The sequence below is a fragment of the Pan paniscus genome, chromosome 4, assembly GCF_029289425.2.
Source record: "Pan paniscus chromosome 4, NHGRI_mPanPan1-v2.0_pri, whole genome shotgun sequence".
Taxonomy (NCBI): Eukaryota; Metazoa; Chordata; class Mammalia; order Primates; family Hominidae; genus Pan; species Pan paniscus.
This window is the reverse complement of record NC_073253.2, coordinates 136165602-136187322: the sequence shown is the minus strand read 5'-3', so window position 1 is coordinate 136187322 and position 21721 is coordinate 136165602. Positions and strand designations below refer to the sequence as shown.

The following is a 21721-nucleotide window of genomic DNA, read 5'->3' as shown; positions in this document are numbered from 1 at the left end:
CACCTTCCATATTATATTCATATAAAGCAGACTCTTACATATTTTTCATTCTTCACTTTAAATATTAGAGTGCCTTACACATCTGTTGCTTATAAAATATTTTGGTATTTTATTTTTAATTTTAGACCTTTATGTCATATTACTTTTATTGTTCTTAAATAGGTTTTAATTTTTGCCCTTGTTTCTCAAAAATAAACTATAAGTCCCTTGAGGCCTAGGGCAATCTTCTAATACTTCTATACTTCCAGATTTCTTGGCACAGGAAGTGCTAAGAAGGAGTGTTTAATTCAATTGATGAAATGTTGTGAAAGGCTTGTCTAAGAAATATTTCAAAACACAGCTAGCAGCCATCTCCTGGCCAAAGGAATCAAATTCCATAAAATTTGCTTACCATGGCATTGACATTAGCGTGATCCCCTTTCCTATTCCGAATCTGAATACAGGATATCGGCAAATTCAGTCCTACCCCAGTGGCAAGATTTCGCAGGTCGGCAGCATTGTACTCCCCACGCAACAGCAAACTGTTATTATCAGAACCAAGTCCCAGAGAGGCCCGATAGAGATAAGTCTGAGAAAGTCTCTCAACTGTAGTGACATCTATGGTGGCTGATGTCATGCAAGGATTTGAAACCATCTTCCTTCCATACCTCAGATCCTCTGTAGAGCGACAGCAGCTCTGAGCGCAACAGCCTGGGCTCTGGTGCAACTTGGTACACACGAAGAAAAGTAAGCACCCCAGAAATAAAAAGGAAATACAAGCCAAGGCAATTACTAAATACAAGTTCTGGGCAGAAAGCTGCCCTCCTGGTTCCCAGACATCTTCAAAGTCTGGAAGTAACTGAGGGACAGAGTTGCTCAACAGCACACCCAGAGTGACAGAGGAGGAAAGTGGTGGGTCTCCATGGTCCCGAACCACTACCACCACCCTCTGCTTAACTGCATCAGTGGGAAGAACTAAGCGAGCAGTACGGAGCTCACCTATATTGGCTGAAATTCTAAAGAGACTAGAGTCAGACGCCCGGGAGATGTGGTAGGAAAGCCAGGCATTAGAACCACTGTCTGCATCCTCTGCTACCACTTTTGTGACCAAGTGTCCAGTCCTGGCAGAGCGGGGCACAATTTCCACTGGGACAGAACCATTTCTGGGCAAGGGAAACAAGATAACCGGATAATTGTCATTCCTATCTACCACAAACAAGTTTATAGTCACTGTTGCACTTCTGGGAGGAATGCCACCATCCCGGCCTTCTACTTGGAAATGAAACCCCCTGAGCTGCTCAAAGTCAAAGGAAGTTTTGGCAGTGATGGCCCCACTGGATGATTCCACTGCCACCAAGCTAGAGGCTGATGGCCCTTCAGAGATAACATCCAACAGCTCATAAGAGACAAGGCCATTCTTCCCCAGGTCGGGGTCCTGGGCAAACACTCGGCCTAGAGAGGCCCCAGGGCCATTGTTTTCAGCAATGAAAAGTTCCTGCTGGGGTTGAGGAAAGCTTGGTGTATTGTCATTCACATCAGCAACTGACACAGTGATTGTCCTTCGGGTGCTAAGTGGGGGTGAGCCACTATCTGAGGCCGTGATCAGGACTTGGTATTCACTGATCTGCTCCCGGTCCAGGGGCCCATCAATCAGCAGGCTGTAGTAGTTGTCAAAGGAAGCCGTCAGCTGAAAAGGGCCTGCACTAGACATGCCACAAATGACCCTACCATTAGAATCGAGGTCTTCATCCTTTACACTAAAGAGAGCAATCACTGTGCCAGGGGCAGCGTCCTCAGGTACTGGGTTCGAAAGAGTCAGGAAATCCAGTTCGGGGGCATGATCGTTCACGTCAGTCACCTCCACCAGCAGTTTAGCGGTGCTAGCTAAACCAAAGACACCTTCGTCCCTCGCCTCAATGTATGCCTCCAAGAGCGTTTCAGGCGGACCTAGTGAAGCAGCTACTTGCACCTCCCCACTTTTAGGGTGCACGTGAAAGCGGTGTCGCAGCTCTGCTTGCGTGCTGTTGCTTAGGGAGTATTGGACTTCCCCATTGGACCCTTCATCTGGATCCAAGGCTTGAACTCGGAATAACACAGTCCCATTGGGTGCAGTCTCTGGAACCTTGGTGCGGTAGACGGAGCGCTCAAATACAGGCGCGTTGTCATTTGTGTCCACCACAATGATGGTGACTTGTGCGTCTCCTGAGCGGGCAGGTAGCCCGCCGTCCCGAGCTGTAAGCACCAGCAGGTGGGTGGCGCGCTGTTCGCGATCCAGTGCTTTCTCCAACACCAACTCCGGGTATTCGCTGCCGTCAACCCGCGATCCCATGTCCAGGCGAAAGTGCTGACTGGGGCTTAGGCTGTAGTTTAGTATCCCATTGCTTCCCTCGTCGTCATCTTGGGCATTCGGGAGAGCAAAGCGGGCTCCGGGCGTCAGGAACTCGGGGATGTGCAGCTGCACGTCGCCGGCAGGAAAGAGAGGTGAGTTGTCATTGGTGTCCAGGACGTGAATCCGAATCTTGTGCAGCTCCAGCGGGTCCTCGAGCACCAGGTCGTAGGTCAAGACGCAGGCAGCTTTGGCCCTGCACAGCTGCTCGCGGTCCGCCGGCTCTCTGACCACCAAATTGCCGCTGGGTAGATCCACCCCGAAGTAGAGCTCGCGGTGGCTGGAAAGGAAGCGAAAGTTCCGCGAGGACATAGCGGCCGCTGGCAGCCTCAAGTCCGCGGAGAGATTGCCTACGGCTACGCCCCGCTCCGTCTCCTCCGGCACTGAGTACTCGAGCTGTCCCGCTGCAGCGCCGCAGGAAACCCACAAACATAAAACTGCCACCCCCCAGCCCACCATCCTCCCTCTAGGCGTCCACGTTCCACCAACACGCTACACCAACGGTGACCCAGGACCATGCTCCGGACTCCTGGAGAGCACGAGCCGCGGGGAAGAGCACGCTCCTGCCGGCCGTCACTGCTGCGGGCTGGATACTCAGCAACCGCCGACGTTGCGCCTCCCGAACGCCGGCATTGCCGGGGCTGGCCAGCTGGGAGCCGGGCTTGCTAGGCTGGAGGCTGGGCAGCCGTCTGGGAAAGCGGAGCCGGCCGGGTGTTGAGGAGCGCAGCGCCGCCTAGGGGTGCAGAGACGAGGCCGCCCGCCCGGGCGCGAGAGGTGCCGTCTCCAGTAGCAGCGGGCTGGGGTCTCGCCCACAACGCTGGCTGCGGGCGCAGGGCGGAGCCTGGGAGACGCCCCGAGACACTAACACTTCTCTCCTTAAACGGTGTCTAGGACAACGCCCTGAGGCTGCCCAGATCTTAACCTCCACATCCTCTGCCCGCAAACTGCTGATAACTGAGGCTAAGCCCCGCTGGGCTCTTCCCGCCGCCCTTTGGGAGCCGCGCGTCGGGTCCCGGCGCTCTGACCCCGGCGCACCTCTCCGGCGGAGAGGGCGGGACTCAGCGTGGAGCTGCCGAGCGGAGGCGGCGAGAGGCGGGACGGTGAACGTGAGCGACCACACCTTCTAGGCTTAAGGAAACAGGAGCCCCCCGAAAGAAGTGCTGCGGGGGGCTTTCCGCGCTGGATCCTGCTGGGGGCCTTTCCGCGCTGGATCCTGCTGCAGAGCTTTCCGCGCTGGATCCTGCTGCGGGTTGAAGTCTGTCCTGCACCCTTTTGTATTCCAGGAGCTGCCAAGAGGGCAATAGAGACGACAAGGAGGGGAAGAAGGTTGGGGAATAGTGTCCGCATCAAACTGCCTCCGGACTCTGGCTTTTCGAGGCAGCGGAGCCAGCGAGCTCAAGGCTTTTTTTTGCGTGACAGCAGTTTCTCCTTCTCCAAGAGGCTCTACTTGGGAGTGCTTTGCAAACGGCCCTTGACGATCTGGGTGAAAGAGGAGGTTATAAACCAGTCAATAGCAATAACTAGAAACTCAAAGACTTGACGACCCGTCCCCAAAGAAGACGTGAGAAGTGGAGGGGAAAGTACTGAGATACTCATTAGAGTTTGACCAGGAAACTACTCTGTAAATTTTCTTTCTGTAAATATTTAGAAAACACCATGAGGCAGGATAAGAATAGGCTAGATACCCACCCTCGCTTTATTATTATTATTATTATTATTATTATTATACTTTAAGTTCTAGGGTACATGTGCACAACGTGCAGGTTTCTTACATATGTATACATGCGCCATGTTGGTGCGCTGCACCCATTAACTCGTCATTTACATTAGGTATTTCTCCTCGCTTTTAATTTGGTCTTTTGCGTGGATATTGGGACAGTGATCAGTTCTATGAGAAACATCTCTGAGCCACAACAGATACACCCAAATTCTGCCTAACACCCTACAACCAGTTCCTTTCCCTAAGAAGGAGGCGAGCCAAAAGGAGACTCATTGACTATTGACTATGAAGCACTAAATTCCTCACTCAAATGCTAGGATTACATGAGCCACTTGCACTCACCTTGCATTTTTTTTTAACTTTTTTCTTTTCTTTTCTTTTCTTTTTTTTTCTTTCTTTTTTTTTTTTTTTTTGAGACAGGGTCTTGCTCTGTCACCCAGGCTGGAGTGCAGTGGCACGATCTGAGCTCCCTGCAACCTCCCCCTCCCAGGTTCAAGCGATTCTCTTGCCTCAGCCTCCTAAGTAGCTAGGACTACAAGCGCGCACCACCATGCTCGGTTAATTTTTGTATTTTTATTAGAGATGAGGTTTCGCCATGTTGCACAAGCTGGTCTCGAACTCCTGACCTCAAGTGATTGGCCTGCCTCGGCCTCCCAAAGTGCTGGGATTACAGGCGTGAGCCCCATGCCACCGCACCTGGCATCAGCCTGCATATTTCTATAATATTTGAAAACATTTAAAAATTGCTGATTAAAATGGTGGGGAGAGGGGTAGCTCGGGCATTCTCTTTTTAACACTAAGGGTGGGATTGATAACGCCAGTGTTCCACTAAAAACCAGTTACCTCCCTGAACACACAAACCCATTCGTTATCTCTTCTAGGGAACTAGAAAGGGCACACTGTGATATAAAGCAATATAAGTAGTAAATACCCCTTGGCTAGTTTGCCTTTTTGAATTAAGAAACCAAAAAATCATTGACACCAAGTCTCAGATAAAATTAAAGGAGGAAACATGTCAGCCTATTAGGTAGTCACAAGTACAGACCTCATTAGATCTCACCAGGATGCAAAACAGCCCATAAAAATTGAACTTATTCTTCACCAAATTTCTAAACCAAAACTAATTTTCTGCTTCAGTGCCAGAGATTAGGATGTGCATTTCTTCATTTTAAATTAATGCTGCTAAGCAAGCTAACTGCTTTGGAATGAAAATTTATTCTTTCTGCCTTAAACAGATGAAATACAACTGTAAAAATGTACCGAACTTTTAGGTCTGCAGCCATGCCTCCAATTATACCAGGTTTAGGAATTCTGAGCTGCACCTAGAGGGATAGTATGTGTGGGTATAGATTAGGGTGTGAGGAAAAAAGGAAAAATGCATACAGAGAACAGTATGGGAAATCTTCACAGAAACTCCTCCTCTTTCACACGCTTCTCAGATTTTTGGCTTCCCTTTTTCCCATTTCTCTATTTAAACTGCCACTGACGTCTATTTTCAGAAGATTTCATTTGTGAAAAGAATGAAGAAAGCATCCACCCAGTAGGATTTGTCACACCATATGCCTCCCTAACTTTTGGCCTAACATTGCATTCTTATTCAAGTAAATTGGGATTTGTGAGAAAGCAACATTTAAGAGAGAACGATATCCCAAAGATAAGGGAGGCTAAAGATTTTTGCCTTTTGGATAAGATGACCAGATAAACATTAAAATTATGAATTAACAAACCTTCTCTTTAGCAGGACCTTTCATTGCTGATATTTCATTTTGTCCTTTTTTTGGGACAGAATCTCACTTCATCATCCAGGCTGGAGTGCAGTGGTGTGAAGATGGCTCACTGCAGCCCCTACCTCTCTGGGCTCAGGTGATCCTCCCACCCCAGCCTCCCAAGTAGCCAGGATTATAGGCACACACCACCATGCCCAACTAATTTTTAAAAATATTTTATAAAGATAGGGTCCCACTATGTTGCCCAGACTGTCCTTGAACTCCTAGGCCAAGCGCCCCCACGCCCAGCTAATTTTTAATTTTTTGTAGAGACAAGGTCTCACTATGTTGCCCAGCTGGTCTCAAACTTCTGGGCTCAAACGATCCTTTCACCTTAGCCTCCCAAATTGCTGCAGTAGATGCATCTGAACAAAAATTTATCTTTCTATAATTTTTTTTATATTCCACCTTCAAAGTGTGACCCTAAAAACTTAAAATCATACTCCCATTGGTCAAATAAGTGCTGACATGAGGAGACCTAGCTCTTTTATTCTAAATACTATACATGTAGTAATAGAGTCCGAAACTGCAGTCCAACAACCATTCTCATGGCTTGCCTATTGTCTGAGATATGCCACTGGCTGAAGACAAACTGGATTTCCATTGCTGGAAGTAAAAGTCTGAAGTTTATTTGTATCTCAAAATTTTTTCTTGAATGATGTCTTTGGATTTTTTCCCCCTTGTCTATGTATTTGGTCTCTTTGAGGACATCTATTAGCAGTATGCTGTATCTCCTTTTTCTGTATTCCAAAGCTACAGTTTTCTCTCCAGTTCTTTTAAATTCTTTATTTTTTTCCATTTATTTTTCTCAACCTTGTCAAGTGTTTCTTTTTGTTCTTGACTGTATGGAAGCAGAGCCTGTTCACTTTTTTACTGCTTGCAGTATAGCCATATTTACTGTTTGATGGAGTGGCTTATGTGTACCATAGTTTTAATATATCTTCAACTGATGAGAACTGGCGGCTACAGGGCAACTTGTCATCCTGACTTTTCTCCTTACCTTGCCACATCCTTAGGTTCAATCTTGAAATAATGGTGCATCTGCTCACTCTCAGATTTAGTCCTGCCTTCTCTCCTATTTTGTATTGACAAATAGGATAATGAGAGAGTCCTGCCCTCAGCCTCTGTACCTAGATCTTTTTAATCCAAAACAAGGAGTCTTTGGTTTTGCATCTCAGTGAGAATCACTACTCTAGAAAATACCAATATACCAACCCTTTCCAAGATCTTCAGTGAAAGGTATCCTCTCCTAGCATTTTCATATCTTGGTCCAATCTTCATGGCACTTAGTAACTTATCTTCATATACATCATGGTTGAGGTTCAAATGTTTTACAAAGTTTCATTAAAGATAAGACTTTTTTTTGTCTGCTGTACTTTTTGTTGTTTTTGATGAGTTTCATGGAGGATAAGAGACATTTAAAGGTGAATTTTCATTTATCTATAGTTGGTAGAAATACCACTTTTTCTTAGTGGGATTGCTACATTTTGAAGGTATGTGGGAAAATTACATTTTTTATATTTATTTTTTTAAACTAATCATTTCATTGAACTCTTTTTTAGTTCTATTTTTTCCTTTGGTTCTCTGGGATTTTACAAGTGTAAAATTATATTGACTATAAGTTTTATCATGTAATATATATTTATCCTCCTTTCTAAAATCTTATATATATACTGTATATATACACACACATCTATAAATATGTCTATATGTATATAGATATTCACACATGTATCTTATCTTGTGTTATCTAGAACATCCAAGTCAGTATTGAATAGTAGCCAAGAAGTGTCCTGTTATGCTTATAATTTTTATGGGAGTAATTCGTGTGTTTACTGTTTAAAATTGAGGTGGCCAGTGTTTGATGATAACTGTTAAATTTTTATTAAATTCCCTTAAAATAGCTACCATAATGATGATCTGATGATATTTTTCTTATTACCTTTGAAACCATAATATAGTATGAGCTCTACTATAACATAATAGAGCTTTTTTTGCAGAATGTTCTATCAGCAGATTTTTATTTCAGGTTAGGCACTATCTAATAAACTAATCTCAGGTAGAGTGGTTTGGTAGTGGTTGCAGGCCTCCCTTTTCAGACACCATTGAAGAAAATTTTTATCTGCAGCACAGAGGAAAATCTAGTGTGAATGTTTATCAAATATGTAGAAATATGAAACTTGAATATAGGCAAATATATTATGTGATTGGACCAGACAGATTAGCTCTTAATACAATGACATTCAGCAAATTTGAGGTTTTTTCAAGTAAGTATAAAAGTCTAGGACTTTTTGATCTGTGGCTTAATATCATCTAGCAAAAAAGACGTGAATTATCGTTGTCAATCTATTGTGAAAAAACTGTGCTTTATGTCTCTTTAAAAAAATGCATTAGCTGGGTGTAGTGGTGTGCACCTGTAGTCCTAGCTACTTAGGAGACTGAGGCAGGAGGATTCTCTTGAGCCCAAGAGTTCAAGGTTAGAGTGAGCTATGATTGCCCCACTGCACCCCAGTCTAGAAAACATAGCAAGACCCTGACTCTGAAAAAATAAGCAAATACAATATTGTACTCTAGTACTACATGTGTAGTGTTTAGAATGAAAGGGCTAGATCACCTACTCTTGGAACTGATTTGAGAACCAAAGTATGACTTTAAGTTCTAAGGGCCACAGTTTGTTTGTTTGTTTGTTTGTTTAGATTTGGTCTTGCTCTGTCGCCAGGCTGGAGTGCAGTGGCGTGATCTTGGCTCCCTGCAACCTCCACCTCCCAGGTGTAAGCAATTCTCCTGCCTCAGCCTCCTGAGTAGCTGGGACTGCAGGCACGCACCACCATGCCAAGCTAATGTTTGTATTTTTAGTAGAGATGGGGTTTCACCATGTTGGCAAGGATGGTCTCAATCTCTTGACCTTGTGATCCATCTGCCTCGGCCTCCCAAAGTGCTGGGATTACAGGCGTGAGCCACTGCTCCTGGCCTAAGGGCCACACTTCGAAGGTGAAATAGAAAACCTGAGTCTAACGAATTGCATAAAACAGTATGTAGAACTCTATTGTTGGACCAAAAACATACAGAAATATAACAAATTTGTCAATTACAGTATAAAAGAGGTGTGTGGGAGAACAGCTGTATCTGATTAAAAAAAGACACCAGATGGTAATATGAATCCACAAGAATAAATGAATAGAACTAGCAATGACAAATAAGAAATGCCATAAATATATAATTTTCTCCTTTTTTCTCTTAGTGCCTCTAAAAAATATAAGATTACATAAAGTAATAATTATTATAGCGATGTATTGTTGGGTATATAATACTATAAATGTGCATTGGTTTTCTGTGGCTGCTGTGACAAATTACTACACACTGGGTTGCTTAAGACAGTTTTTCTCCCAGGTTTGGAGAGGAGAAATCAAAACTCAAGATGTTGGCAAGGTTGCACTCCCTTTAGAGGCTCTTGGGAGAATCTGTTTCTGCCTTTTCCAGGTGTTGGTGGCTGTTGACATCACTCCAATCTCTGTCTCCATCTTCGCATGGCCTTTTCCTCTGTGTCTGTTTTCTCATCTTCTATCTCTTATTTAAAAAACAAAACAAACTTTTCACTGGAATTAGCCCCCACCTGAAAATTTAGGGTAATTTCATCCCCAAATCTCTAATATAATTATGTCTTCAAAGACTTATTTCCAAATGAGGTCACAGGTTCCAAAGGTTACTATGTGGACATATATTTTTGAGGCCCACAATTCAATCCACCACAAGATGTAATATGTGTAACAGTAATACAAAAGGCAGAAGAGAAATAAAGCTATCTAGAAGTAACATATTTATATCTCACTAGAATTAAGTTAATATAAATCTGAAGCAGATACCAATAAGCTAAAATATATATGGTAAACTCTAGAGAAACTACTGTGAAAATAACTCAAAAGATACAGTTTAAAATTTATTTTAAAAATTACCATGTTACATTCTAAAATATTCACTTAATATAAATCAGTAAATGAAAAGTATAGGAAAAAAAGAGAATTAAAACATATAGAAAAAGGAGTAAAATAACAAACATAAATCCAAATATATCAATAGTAACATCATGTGAATACATTAAAGAACCCAATCAAAAGGCAGAATTGTCAGTCTAGAGTTTTTAGGAAAACAACATCCAACTATGTGTTGTCTGCAGGAGACACTTTTAGATTCAAAGATACAAACAGATTGAAAGTAAAAGAATGGGAAAATATATATTGTACAAACAGCAACCACAAGATAGCTGGAGTGACTACACTAATATCAGACAAAACAGACAAGACAAAAAGTGTTACTAGAAATCAAGAAGGACATTTTATAATGACAAAAGGACCAATCAGGAAGATATAGCAACTAAAAACATACTTGCATCTAATAATACAGCCCCAAAACACATGAAGCAGAAACTGGCAGAAATGAAGGGAGAAATAGACAATTCAATAGTCATAACTGGAGACTTTAATACTCCACTTCCAATAATGGACAACAGCTAGGCAGAAGATCACTAGGAAATGAAAGATGTGAACAACACTAAAAACCAACTAACCTAAACGATATCTGTCTTAGTCTGTTCAGGATATTATAACAAAATGCCATATGCTGTGTAGTTAATAAACAAGAGAGATTTATTTTTCACTGTTCTAGAGGCTTGAAAGTTCATGATTCAGGCACCAGCAGATTTAGTGTCTGGGGAGGGGCCACTTTTTGGTTCATGGATGTCATCACATTCTCGCTGTGTCCTCACATGGTGAAAGAGGCAAGGCACCTCTCTGGGCCTCTTTTATAAGGGCACCAATCCCATTCATGAGGGCTCTGCCCTCATGACTTAATTATGTTTGAAAGGTCTCACCTCTTCATACCATCACCATGAGAATTAGGTTTCAATTTATGAATTTGGGGAACACAAACATTCATATCATAGCAACATCTATAGAACATACAGCCAATAGCAGCATAATGTACATTCTTCTCAATTGCACATGGAACATTATCTAAAACAATCCTCAATAAGTTTAAAAGGATTGATACCATCCAAAGCTTTCCCCTTGAGACTTGGAATAAGACAAGGATGCCCACTGTCACCACTCCTATTCAACATCCTACTGGAAGTCCTGGCCAGAGAAATCAGGCAAGAGAAAGAAATAAAAGGCATCCAAATAGGAAGAGAGGAAGTCAACCTATCTCTCTTAGCAGACAATATAATTTTATACCTAGAAAACCCTATATTCTCTGCCAAAAAGCTCCTACATCTGATAAAACCTCCAGCAAAGTTTCAGCATACAAAATCAATGTACAAAAATCAGCATTTCTGTACACCAACAACATCCAAGCTGAGGGCCAAATCAAGAACACAATGCCATTTACAATAGACATACACAAAAAGAAAATACCTAGGAATATGGCTAATCAAGGATGTGAAAGATCTCTATAAAAAGAATTATAAAACACTACTGAAAGAAATCAGAGATGATAAAACAAATGGAAAGACCTTCCACGCTCATGGGTAGGAAGAAATAACATTGTTAAGATAACCATACTGTCCAAAGCAATTCACAGATTCAATGATGTTCCTATCAAACTACCAACATTATTTTTCATAGAATTAGAAAAACAAACTATCCTAACATTCATATGGAAAAAAAAAAGAGCCCAAATAGTCAAAGCAATCCTAAGCAAAAAGAACACGAAGGACATCACACTACCCAACTTCAACTATACTGCAAGGCTACAGTAACCAAAACAACATGGTACTAATACAAAAACAGACACATAGACCAATGGGACAGGTTAGAGAACCCAGAAATAAAGCTGCACACCTACAATTATCTGATCTTCAACAAAAACAAGCAATGGAGAAAGGACTTCCTACTCAATATTGCTGGGATAACTAGCTAACCATATGCAGAAGACTGAAAACTGGACCCCTTCCTTTCAGCATGAACAAAAATCAGCCTGAGATGGATTAAAGAGTTAAATGTAAAACCTAAAACTATACAAACCGTAGAATAAAACCTAGAAAATATCATTCTGGGCATAGGCCCTGGCAAAGATTTCATGACAAAGATGCCAAACGCACTTGCAGCAAAAACAAAAATTGGCAAATGGGGCCTAATTAAACTAAAGAGCTTCTGCACATCAGACTATTGAGGTGGAGCAAGATAGTGGAACAGAAGCCTACACCATACCCCCCCTCCCCCGCCACATGAACACCAAATTGTAACAACTATCTGCACACAGAAAAGCGTCATTACAAAATCCAAACATCAGGTGAGCAATCGTAGTACCTAGATTTAACAACATATCACTAAAAGAGGCATTGAAGAGTGTTGGAGAGACACTCTGGGATCACCACCATCACCCCTCCCATATCCCCCAGCAGCAGCTGAGCAACGTGGGGAGTCTGCGCACTTGGAGGAAGTAAAGCACAGCAACTGGGGAACTTTACATTAAACTCGGTGCTGTCGTAGCAGGGAACAACACTGTGCTGGACTCAGCCAGCAGCTGCACATGAAGGGAGATTTTGGAACAGGCCTGGCCAGAGGCGAATCACTCATCCCAGCAGTCAGAACTCAGCAAGCCTCACCACTATAGGCTTAAGTGCTCTGAGGTTCTAGGTAAACTTGAAAGACAGTCTAGGACACAAGGATTGCAATTCCTAGGTAACTCCTAGTGCTGGGCTGGGCTCAGAACCAGAGGGATAGGGGTGGCACATGACCTAGGAAGTCATCAGCTGGGGCAGCTAAGGGAGTGCTTGTGCCACCCCTCCCCTAATCCCAGGCAGTGAAGCTTGCAGCAACAAAAGTGACTCCTTCCTTCTGCTTAAGGAGAGGAGAGCAAAGAGTAAAGAGGACTTTGTCTTGCATCTTGGATACCAGCTCAGCCACAGTAGGATAGGGCATTGAGTAGAGTCATGAGGCCCGCATTCCAGGCCCTAGCTCATGGATGACATTTCTAGACACACCCTGGACAAATAGAAAATCCATTGCCTTGGTGGGAAGGACCCAGTCTTGGCAAGATTAATCACCTGCTGACTAAAGAGCCCTTGGGCACCAAATAACCAGCAGTGATATCCAGTTAGTATACTGTGGGCCTTAGGTTCTGAGATGTGCTGACTTCAGGTGTGATCCAGCACATTCCTAGTTGTGGTGGCTACAGTGAAAGACTCCTTCTGTTTGACAGAAACAGAGGAAAAAGTAAAGGGGACTTTGTCTTGCACCTTTGGTACCAGTTTGGCCACGTGGAGTAGAGCAACAAGCATGCTCTTGGGGTCCCCAAGTCCAGGCTTTGGCTCCTGGAAAGCATATTTGGATCTTCCCCAGGGCAGAGGGGTGCCCACTTCCTTGAAGAGTCCCAGGCCTGGCAGCATTCACCACAACACAACTGAACAGCCCTTAAGCTTTAAGTGAACATCAGCAGTGGCCAGGCAGATTCCCTGTGGACCAGTGGTAGTATTGGCCACAGGGAGAGGCACCTCTGCCTGTGGAAAGGGGAGGGAAGAATGGGAAAGACTTTGTCTTGTGGTTTGAGTGCCAGCTTAGCCATAGTCAAATAAAATATCAGGCAAATTTCTAAGTATTTTGACTCCAATCCCTGGCTCCCAAGTAGCATCTCTGGGCCTGCCCAGGGCCAGGGGGAACTTGCTACCCTAAAGGGAAGGATGCAAACTTGGCTGGTGTTACCCCCTGCTGATCTTAGAGCCCTAGGGCCTTGAGTGAACATAGGTGGTAGTCAGGTAGTGGTTACAGCAGGCCTTGGACAAGACCCAGGGCTGTGCTGGCTATAGGTCTGACCCAGCACAATCCAAAGTGGGGGCCACAGGAGTGCTTGCATCACCATACCCCTAGTTCAAGATGGCCCAGCACCTTGAGAGAGAGAGAGAGAGAGAGAGACAGAAATAGACTGTTTGACAGAAAGTAAGGGAAAAGAACAAGTGCTTTTGCCTGGCAATCCAGATAATCATTCTGGATCTTATTCAAGACCTCCAAGATGGTACCTCTACTAGTCTGCAAAAACCACAGTATTATTGGGATTGAGGCCCAAGCTCCTTCAAATAAAAACCTTCTGGAAAACCTTCTCAAGAAGGACAGGGATAAACAAGCCCAGACTGCAAAGACTATAAGAACTACCTAGCTCTTCAATGCCGAGACACTTACTGGTAAGAATAAGCATACAGAAAAACACAGAATATTATAACACTGTAATTGTGGTATGTAAACTTATCTTAAGTAGAAAGAGTAAATGATGAACTGGTCAAAAATAATGACAACCTGGCTAGGCATGGTGGCTCATGCCTGTAATCCCAGCATTTGGGAGGCCAAGATGGGCGGATCACTAGGTCAAGAGATCGAGACTATCCTGGTCAACATGGTGAAACCCCGTCTCTACTAAAAATATAAAAATTAGGTGGGTGTGGTGATGCGTGCCCATAGTCCCAGCTACTCAGTAGGCTAAGGCAGGAGAATCGCTTGAACCCAGGAGGCAGAAGTTGCAGTGAGCCAAGATCAGGCCACTGCACTCCAGCCTGGTAGCAGAGCAAGACTCTGACTCAAAAAAAAAAAAAAAAAAAAGACAACTTTTCACAACATAGTACAATAAGACACAGAGAAACAACACAAAATTAAAAGCAGGAGGATACAGTTAAAGTGTAGAACTTTTATTAATCTTCCTTTTGTGTGTTTGTTTTTTGTTTATGCAGTCTGTTAAGTTGCCATCAGTTTAAAATAATGGGTCATAAGATAAGTCATAAACCTCATGTAACCTCAAATCGAAAAACCTGCAATGGATACACAAAAAATAAAAAACAAGAAATTAAATCATACCACCAGAGAAAATTATTTTCATGAAAAAGAAGATGGAAAGAAGGGAGAGATGACCATGAAACCACGAGAAAACAAATTACAAAATGGCAGGAGGAAGTTCCTACTTAAATGAAAATATTGAATGTAAATGGACTAAACTCTCCAATAAAAAGAAATAAAGTGGCTGAATGGATGAAAAAACATGACCCAATGATCTGTTGCCCACAAGAAACACTTCACCTATGAAGATACACATAGACTGGAAAATAAAGGCATGGGAAAAGATATTCCTTGCTAATGGAAACAAAACAGGAGCAGGGGTAACTACACTTATAACAGATAAAATAGATCTCAAGACAAAAACTCCAAAAAGAGACAAAGAAGGTCTTTGTACAATGATAATGGGGTCAATTCAGCAAAAGGATATAACAATTATAAATATATATGCACCCACCATTGAAGCACCCAGATATAAAAAGCAAATAGTATTAGAGCTAAAAGAGAGATAGAGATCACAATACAATAATAGGTGGAGAATTCAACACCCCACTTTCCGTATTGGACAGAACTGACAGACAAAAACTCAACAAAGAAACATCAGGCTTAATCTGCACTATAGAACAAATTGACCTAATAGATAGTTATGGAGCATTTCATCCAACAGCTGCAGAATACACATTCTTCTCAGCACGTGGATCATTCTCAAAGATAGACCATATGCTAGTCACAATACAAGTCCTAGAATATTTTTTTTAAAATGATATCATATCAAGATTCTTCTCTGACCACAATGAAGTAAAATTAGAAATAAAAAAGAGGAATTTTGGAAACTACATGAACACATGGAAATTAAACAATATGCTCCTGAATGACCAGTGGGTCAATAAAGAAATTTAAAAGGAAATTGAAAATTTGATTCAAACAAATGATAATGGAAACACAACATGCCAAAACCTATGAGATACAACAAAAGGAGTACTATTAGAGGGAAATTTGTAGCTGTAATTGCCTACATTGGAAAAGAATGAAAACCTCATTTTAAATAACCTAACTATACATCTTAAAGAACTAGAAAAGCAACAGCAAACTGAATCCAAAATTAGTAGAGAAAATAATAAAGATCAAAGCAGAAATATATTTGAAATGATGAAAATACAAGAGATCAACAAAACAAAAAGTCAATCTTTTGAAAAGATAAATAAAATTGACAAAGTTTTAAACAGACTAATGAAGAAAAAAAGAGAGAAGACCCAAGTAAATAAAATCGGAGCTGAAAAAGGAGGCATTACAACTGATACTGCAGGAATTCAAAGGATCATTAGTGGCTATGATGAGCCACTATATGCCAATAAATTAAAAAATCTAGAGGAAATGGATAAATTCCTAGACACATACAACTTACCAAGGTTGATCTATGAAGAAATTAAAACCTAAACAGACCAATAACAAGTAATTAGATCAAAGTTGTAACAAAAAGTCTCCCAGCAAAGTAAAGCCTGGGACCCATTGGCTTCACTGCCAAATTCTACCAAACATTTAAAGAAGAACTAATACCAATCCTACTCAAACTATTCCAAAAAGTAGAGGAGGGGTTAACTTCCAAACTGATTCTATGAGGCCAGTATTATCCTGATACCAAACAATGACACATCAAAATAAAATAAAACTCCAGGCCAATATATCTGATGAATATTGATGCAAAAATCCTCAACAAAATACTAGCAAACTGAATTCAACAATACAGTTAAAAGATCACTTATTATGACCAAGTGGGATTTATCCCAGGGATACAAGGATGATTCAACATACACAAATCAATCAATATGATACATCATATCAACAGAATGAAGACCAAAAACCATATATCATTTCAATTGATGCTGAAAAAGCATTTAATAAAATTCAAAATCCCTTTATGATAAAAACCCTCAAGAAAATTGGCATAGAAGGGACATACCTCAAAGTAATAAAAGCCATCTATGACAAACCCACAGCCAACATCATACTGAATGGAGAAAAGTTGAAAGCATTCCCCCTGAGACCTGGAATAAGTCAAGGATGCCCATTTTCACCACTTCTATTCAACATAGTACTGAAAGTCTCATCCAGAGTAATCAGACAAGAGGAAGAAATAAAGGGCATCCAAATTGGAAAAGAGGAAGTTAAAACTGTTGCTGTTTGCTGACAATATGATCATGTACTCTGAAAACCCTAAAGATTCATCCAAAAAGCTCCTAGATCTGATAAATGAATTCAGTAAAGTTCCAGGATACAAAATCAATGCACACAAATCAGCAACACTGCTATACACCAATAATAACCAAGCTGAGAATCAAATTAAGAACTCAATCCCTTTTACAACAGCTGCAAAAAAAAAAAACAAAATACTTAGTGTACTGGTTAATACTGAGGGTCAACTTGACTGGATTACAGGAGGCAAAGTATTGTTCCTGGGTATATCTGTGAGGGTGTCATCAAAGGAGATTAACATTTGAGTCAGTGGACTGGGAAAGGCAGATCTACCCTCAATCTGGGTGGGCACAATCTAATCAGCTGCCAGCACAGCCAGAATAAAAACAGGCAGAAGAACATGGAGAGATTAGACTGACTTAGCCTCCCAGCCTACATCTTTCTCCTGTGCTGAATGCTTCCTGCCCTCGAACATTGGACTCCAAGTTCTTCAGCTTTGGGACTTGGATTGGCTTGCTTGCTCCTCAGCTTGCAGATGGCCTATTGTGGGACCTTGTGATCATGTGAGTTAATACTCCTTAGTAAACTCCCCTTTATATATACATCTATCCTATTAGTTCTGTCCTCTAGAGAGCTCTGACTAATACAGATTTTGGTCCCAGGAGTGGTTCCAGAAGAACAGACTATTAAGGATGGAGTTCTTTCATTGGTTTTGGGGTTTCTGGAGAAGGCTGCTTAATATGATTAGACCCAAAAATGCTAAGGACTGTACTTCTAATAGTATGGAGAACACTGATAGTCCTTGGCATGAACTGTTTACAGAGTTACACAAAGTAAATTCATTTGACAATCCTGATGCACGGTTCGTGAGAGGCAAGGAGTTTAGTAACTCTATATATAATACCTTTGACCATATGTGGGGAACTAAGGAACATAATGAAGTTGGTTGGTTCCTCCTAAGTTCACTGGACAAAGTGATGAAAGAAAATGATGAACTTAGGGATTCTAATTCCTAGCTTCAGAAGCAGATACTGAACCTCAAACCTGCTAAGATTGCCCTGAGTGAGAGTCTTATCTCCTGTAGAGAAAGAGCTGAAATTGCGGGAAATTGGACACAAGTTCTTATCATACCAGTGGCTGACCTGCAATGAAAGGTGCGTGCACAGCCTTGCCAGGTGTCTACTGTTGAAATGAGGGCATTGATTGGAAAAGAATGGGATCCTGAAACTTGGAATGGGGATATGTAAAAGGACCCTGATGAAGCTGGGGACACTGAGATTGTAAATTCTGATGAAACGTTTTTTGCCAGAAGAAACAGCTTTCTCATCCCCAGTAGTGGCAACATGTCCTCCCCAACCCACACTGCCATCAGCCTTTCCACATTTGTCTGAAGAGAAAAACCCTGCACTGCCTGAGGCAACAGTGATGGCTTCCCCTGAGGCAGTTGCCAGGCAAGATAATGTTGATTCTCCTCAGGACCCACCCCCCACCACCCCTGTTTGCTTCTAGACCTATAACTAGACTAAAGTCCCAGGAGGGCCCTAGGGGTGAGGTTCAGAGTATAACCCATGAGGAGGTGTGCTACACTCGAAAAGAACTGCTTGAGCTTTCTTATTTATATAAGCAAAAATCTGGAGGACAGGCATAGGAATGGATATTAAGGGTGTGGGATAATGGTGGATGGAACATAGATCCAAGGCATTGGATCAGGCTGAATTTATTGATTTGGGCCGACTAAGCAGGGATTCTGCATTTAATGTTGCAGCTTGGGGAGTTTAAAAAGGTTCAGCTTGGTTAGCTGAAATATGGATTAAAAGATGGCCCACTGTGAGCAAGCTGGAAATGCCTGATCTCCCTTGGTTTAATGTAGAGGAAGGGATCAAAAGGCTTAGGGAGATTGGGATGGTGGAGTGGATTAGTCAGTTTAGACCTACTCATCCCAGCTGGGAGGATCCAGAAGATATATCCTTGACTAATACTTTGCAAAATAGATTTGTGAGGGGAGTACCTGCATCCTTGAAGAGCTTTGTGATTGCTCTTCTCTGTATGCCAGATTTTACAGTAGGAACCACAGTCACTCAACTACAAAACTTAAATGCAATGGGAATAATTGGATCTCGAGGTGGCAGGGGCCAGTCAACTGTCAAAGGCAAGGTGGGCATAGCTACCATAATGGACAGCAGAGGCAAAGCAGCAATCAGAATAGTCTGACTCATGTAGATCTCTGGCATCTGTTGATTAATCATGGTGTTCCTAGAAGTGAAAATGATAGGAAGCCTATTGCATTCTTATTTAATTTATATAAGCAGAAAACTTCCAGGTCAAGTGGACAAAAGACTAATTTGAATTATAAAAACAGAGGATCAATTTCCCCTCAATCAATTTCCAGACTTAAACCAGTTTACAGACCTAGAATCCCTTAAATGAAGGGGAGGCTGGTTCCCCTTGACAACAATTTACGCTGTTAAAAGATCACTTATTATGACCAAGTGGGATTTATCCCAGGGATACAAGGATGACACTGAGAACAATTTATGCTGTTAGTCTTTCTCCCATCCTTCCCCATGGAGACCTACGGCTTTTTACCAGAGTAACTGTGATTGGGGAAAGGGAAATGATTGCCATTTCGGGGACTACTGAACAGTGTCTCTAAGCTGACGTTGACTCCAGGGGACCGAAAACGTCCTGGTGGTCCTCCAGTTAAAGTAGGGGCTTATGGAGTTTTAGCTGAAGTCTGACTTAGAGTGGGTCCAGTGGGTCCCTGGACTCATCCTGTGGTCATTTCCCCAGTGCCAGAATGCATAATTGGCATAGGTATACTTAGCAGCTAGCAGAACCCCCACATTGGCTCCCTGACTGGTAGAGTGAGGGCTATTATGATGGAAAAGGCAAAATAGGAAGACCAATTAGAGCTGCCTCTACCTAGAAAAATAGTAAATCAAAAAACATATCACATCCCTGGATGGGTTGCAGAGATTAGTGCCACCATCAAGGACTCAAAAGGTGCAGGGGTTGTGATTCCCACCACATCCCCGTTCAGCTCTCCTATTTGGCCTGTGAAGAAGACAGATGGATCTTGGAGAATGGCAGTGGATTATCATAAGTTTAACCAAATGGTAACTGCAATTGCAGCTGCTGTACCAGATGTGGTTTCATTGCTTGAACAAATTAACACATCTCTTGGTACCTGGTATGCAACCATTGATTTGGCAAATGCCTTTTTCTCCATTCCTGTCCATAAGGCCCACCAGAAGCAATTTGCCTTCAGTCGGCAAGGCCAGCAATATATCTTTACCATCCTACCTCAGGGGTATATCAACTCTCCGGCTTTGTGTCATAATCTTGTTTGGAGAGAACTTGATTGATTTTCCCTTCCATAAGATATCACACTGGTTCATTACCTTGATGACATTTTGCTGATTGGACCCAGTGAGTGAGAAGTAGCAAACACACTGGGCTTATTGGTGAGACATTTGCATGCCAGAGTATGGAAAATAAATGACTAAAATTCAGGAACCTTCTACCTCAGTAAAATTTCTAGGGGTCCAGTGGAGTGGGGCCTATCAAGATATTCCTTCTAAGGTGAAGGATAAGTTGCTGCATTGGGCCCCTCCTACAACCACGAAAGAGGCTTATTTGGGCCTACTGGATTTTGGAGGCAACACATTCCTCATTTGGGTATGTTACTCCAGCCCATTTATCGAGTAACCCAAAAGGCTCTCACTTTTTAATGTAGTACAGAACAGGAGAAGACTCTACAACATGTCCAGGCTGTGTGCAAGTTGCTCTGTCTCTTGAGCCATATGACCCAGCAGATCCAATGGTGCTTGAGGTGTCAGTGGCAGATAGGGATGCTATTTGGAGCCTTTGGCAGGCCCCCATAAGTGAATCACAGTGGAGACCTCAAGGATTTTGGAGCAAGGCCCTTCCATCTTCTGCAGCTAACTACTCTCCTTTTGAGAGACAGCTCTTGGCCTATTACTGGGCTTTGGTGGAAACTGAACATTTGACTATGGGTCATCAAGTCACCAAGCAACCTGAACTGCCTATCATGAACTGGGTGCTTTCTGATCCATGTAGCCATAAAGTGGGGTGCGCACAGCAGCATTCCATCATCAAATGGAAGTGGTATATATGTGATCGGGCTCGAGCAGGTCCTGAAGGCACAAGTAAGTTACATGAGGTAGTGGCTCAAATTCCCATGGTCTCCACTCCTGCCACCCTTCCTTCTCTTCCCCAGCTTGCAACAATGGCCTCATGGGGAGTTCCCTATGATCAGTTGATGAGGAAGAGAAGACTAAGGACTGGTTCACAGATGGTTCTGCATGACATGTCCACCACCTGAAAGTGGACAGCTGCAGCACTACAGTCCCTTCCTAGGACATACCTGAAGGACAGCAGTGAAGGGAAATCTTCCCAGTGGACAGAACTTCAATCAGTGCACCTGGTTGTGCACTTTTCATGAAGGAGAAATGGCCGGATGTGCAATTATATACTGATTAATGGGCTGTAGCCAGTGGTTTGGCTGGATGGTTAAGGACTTGGAAGAAGCATGACTGGAAAATTGGTGACAAAGAAATTTGGGGAAAAGGTATGTGAATGGACCTCTCTGAGTGGTCAAAAACTGTGAAGATATTTGTATCCCATGTGAGTGCTCACCAACGGCTGGCGTCAGCAGAGGAGGATTTTAATAAACAAGTGGATAGGATGACTCGTTCTGTGGACACCACTTAGCCTCTTTCCCCAGCCACCCCTGTCATCACCCAATGGGCCCATGAACAAAGTGGCCATGGTGGCAGGGATGGAGGTTACACATGGGCTCAGCAACAGGGACTTCCACTCACCAAGGCTGACCTGGCTACAG

General features: G+C 42.6%; 1 protein-coding gene across 18 annotated transcripts in view; it reads right to left on the bottom strand.

Annotated features, from left to right (window-relative positions):
• The window catches only part of LOC100992160 (protocadherin alpha-11), a 229923-nt gene that overhangs the window by 82389 nt on the left and 125813 nt on the right, over nt 1-21721 (bottom strand). Inside the window, exon 1 of one of the 18 annotated variants that reach the window (XM_034960635.2) lies at nt 392-9010. The exons of 16 other annotated variants lie outside the window; for them this stretch is intronic. In XM_034960635.2, coding sequence (XP_034816526.1) covers nt 392-2824 — 2433 coding nt within the window. In that variant the 5' untranslated portion in view covers nt 2825-9010. Of the gene's footprint in view, nt 1-391; nt 9011-21721 lie in introns of those variants that run through there. One more of the 18 variants, XM_014345058.4, reaches the window with a different exon arrangement.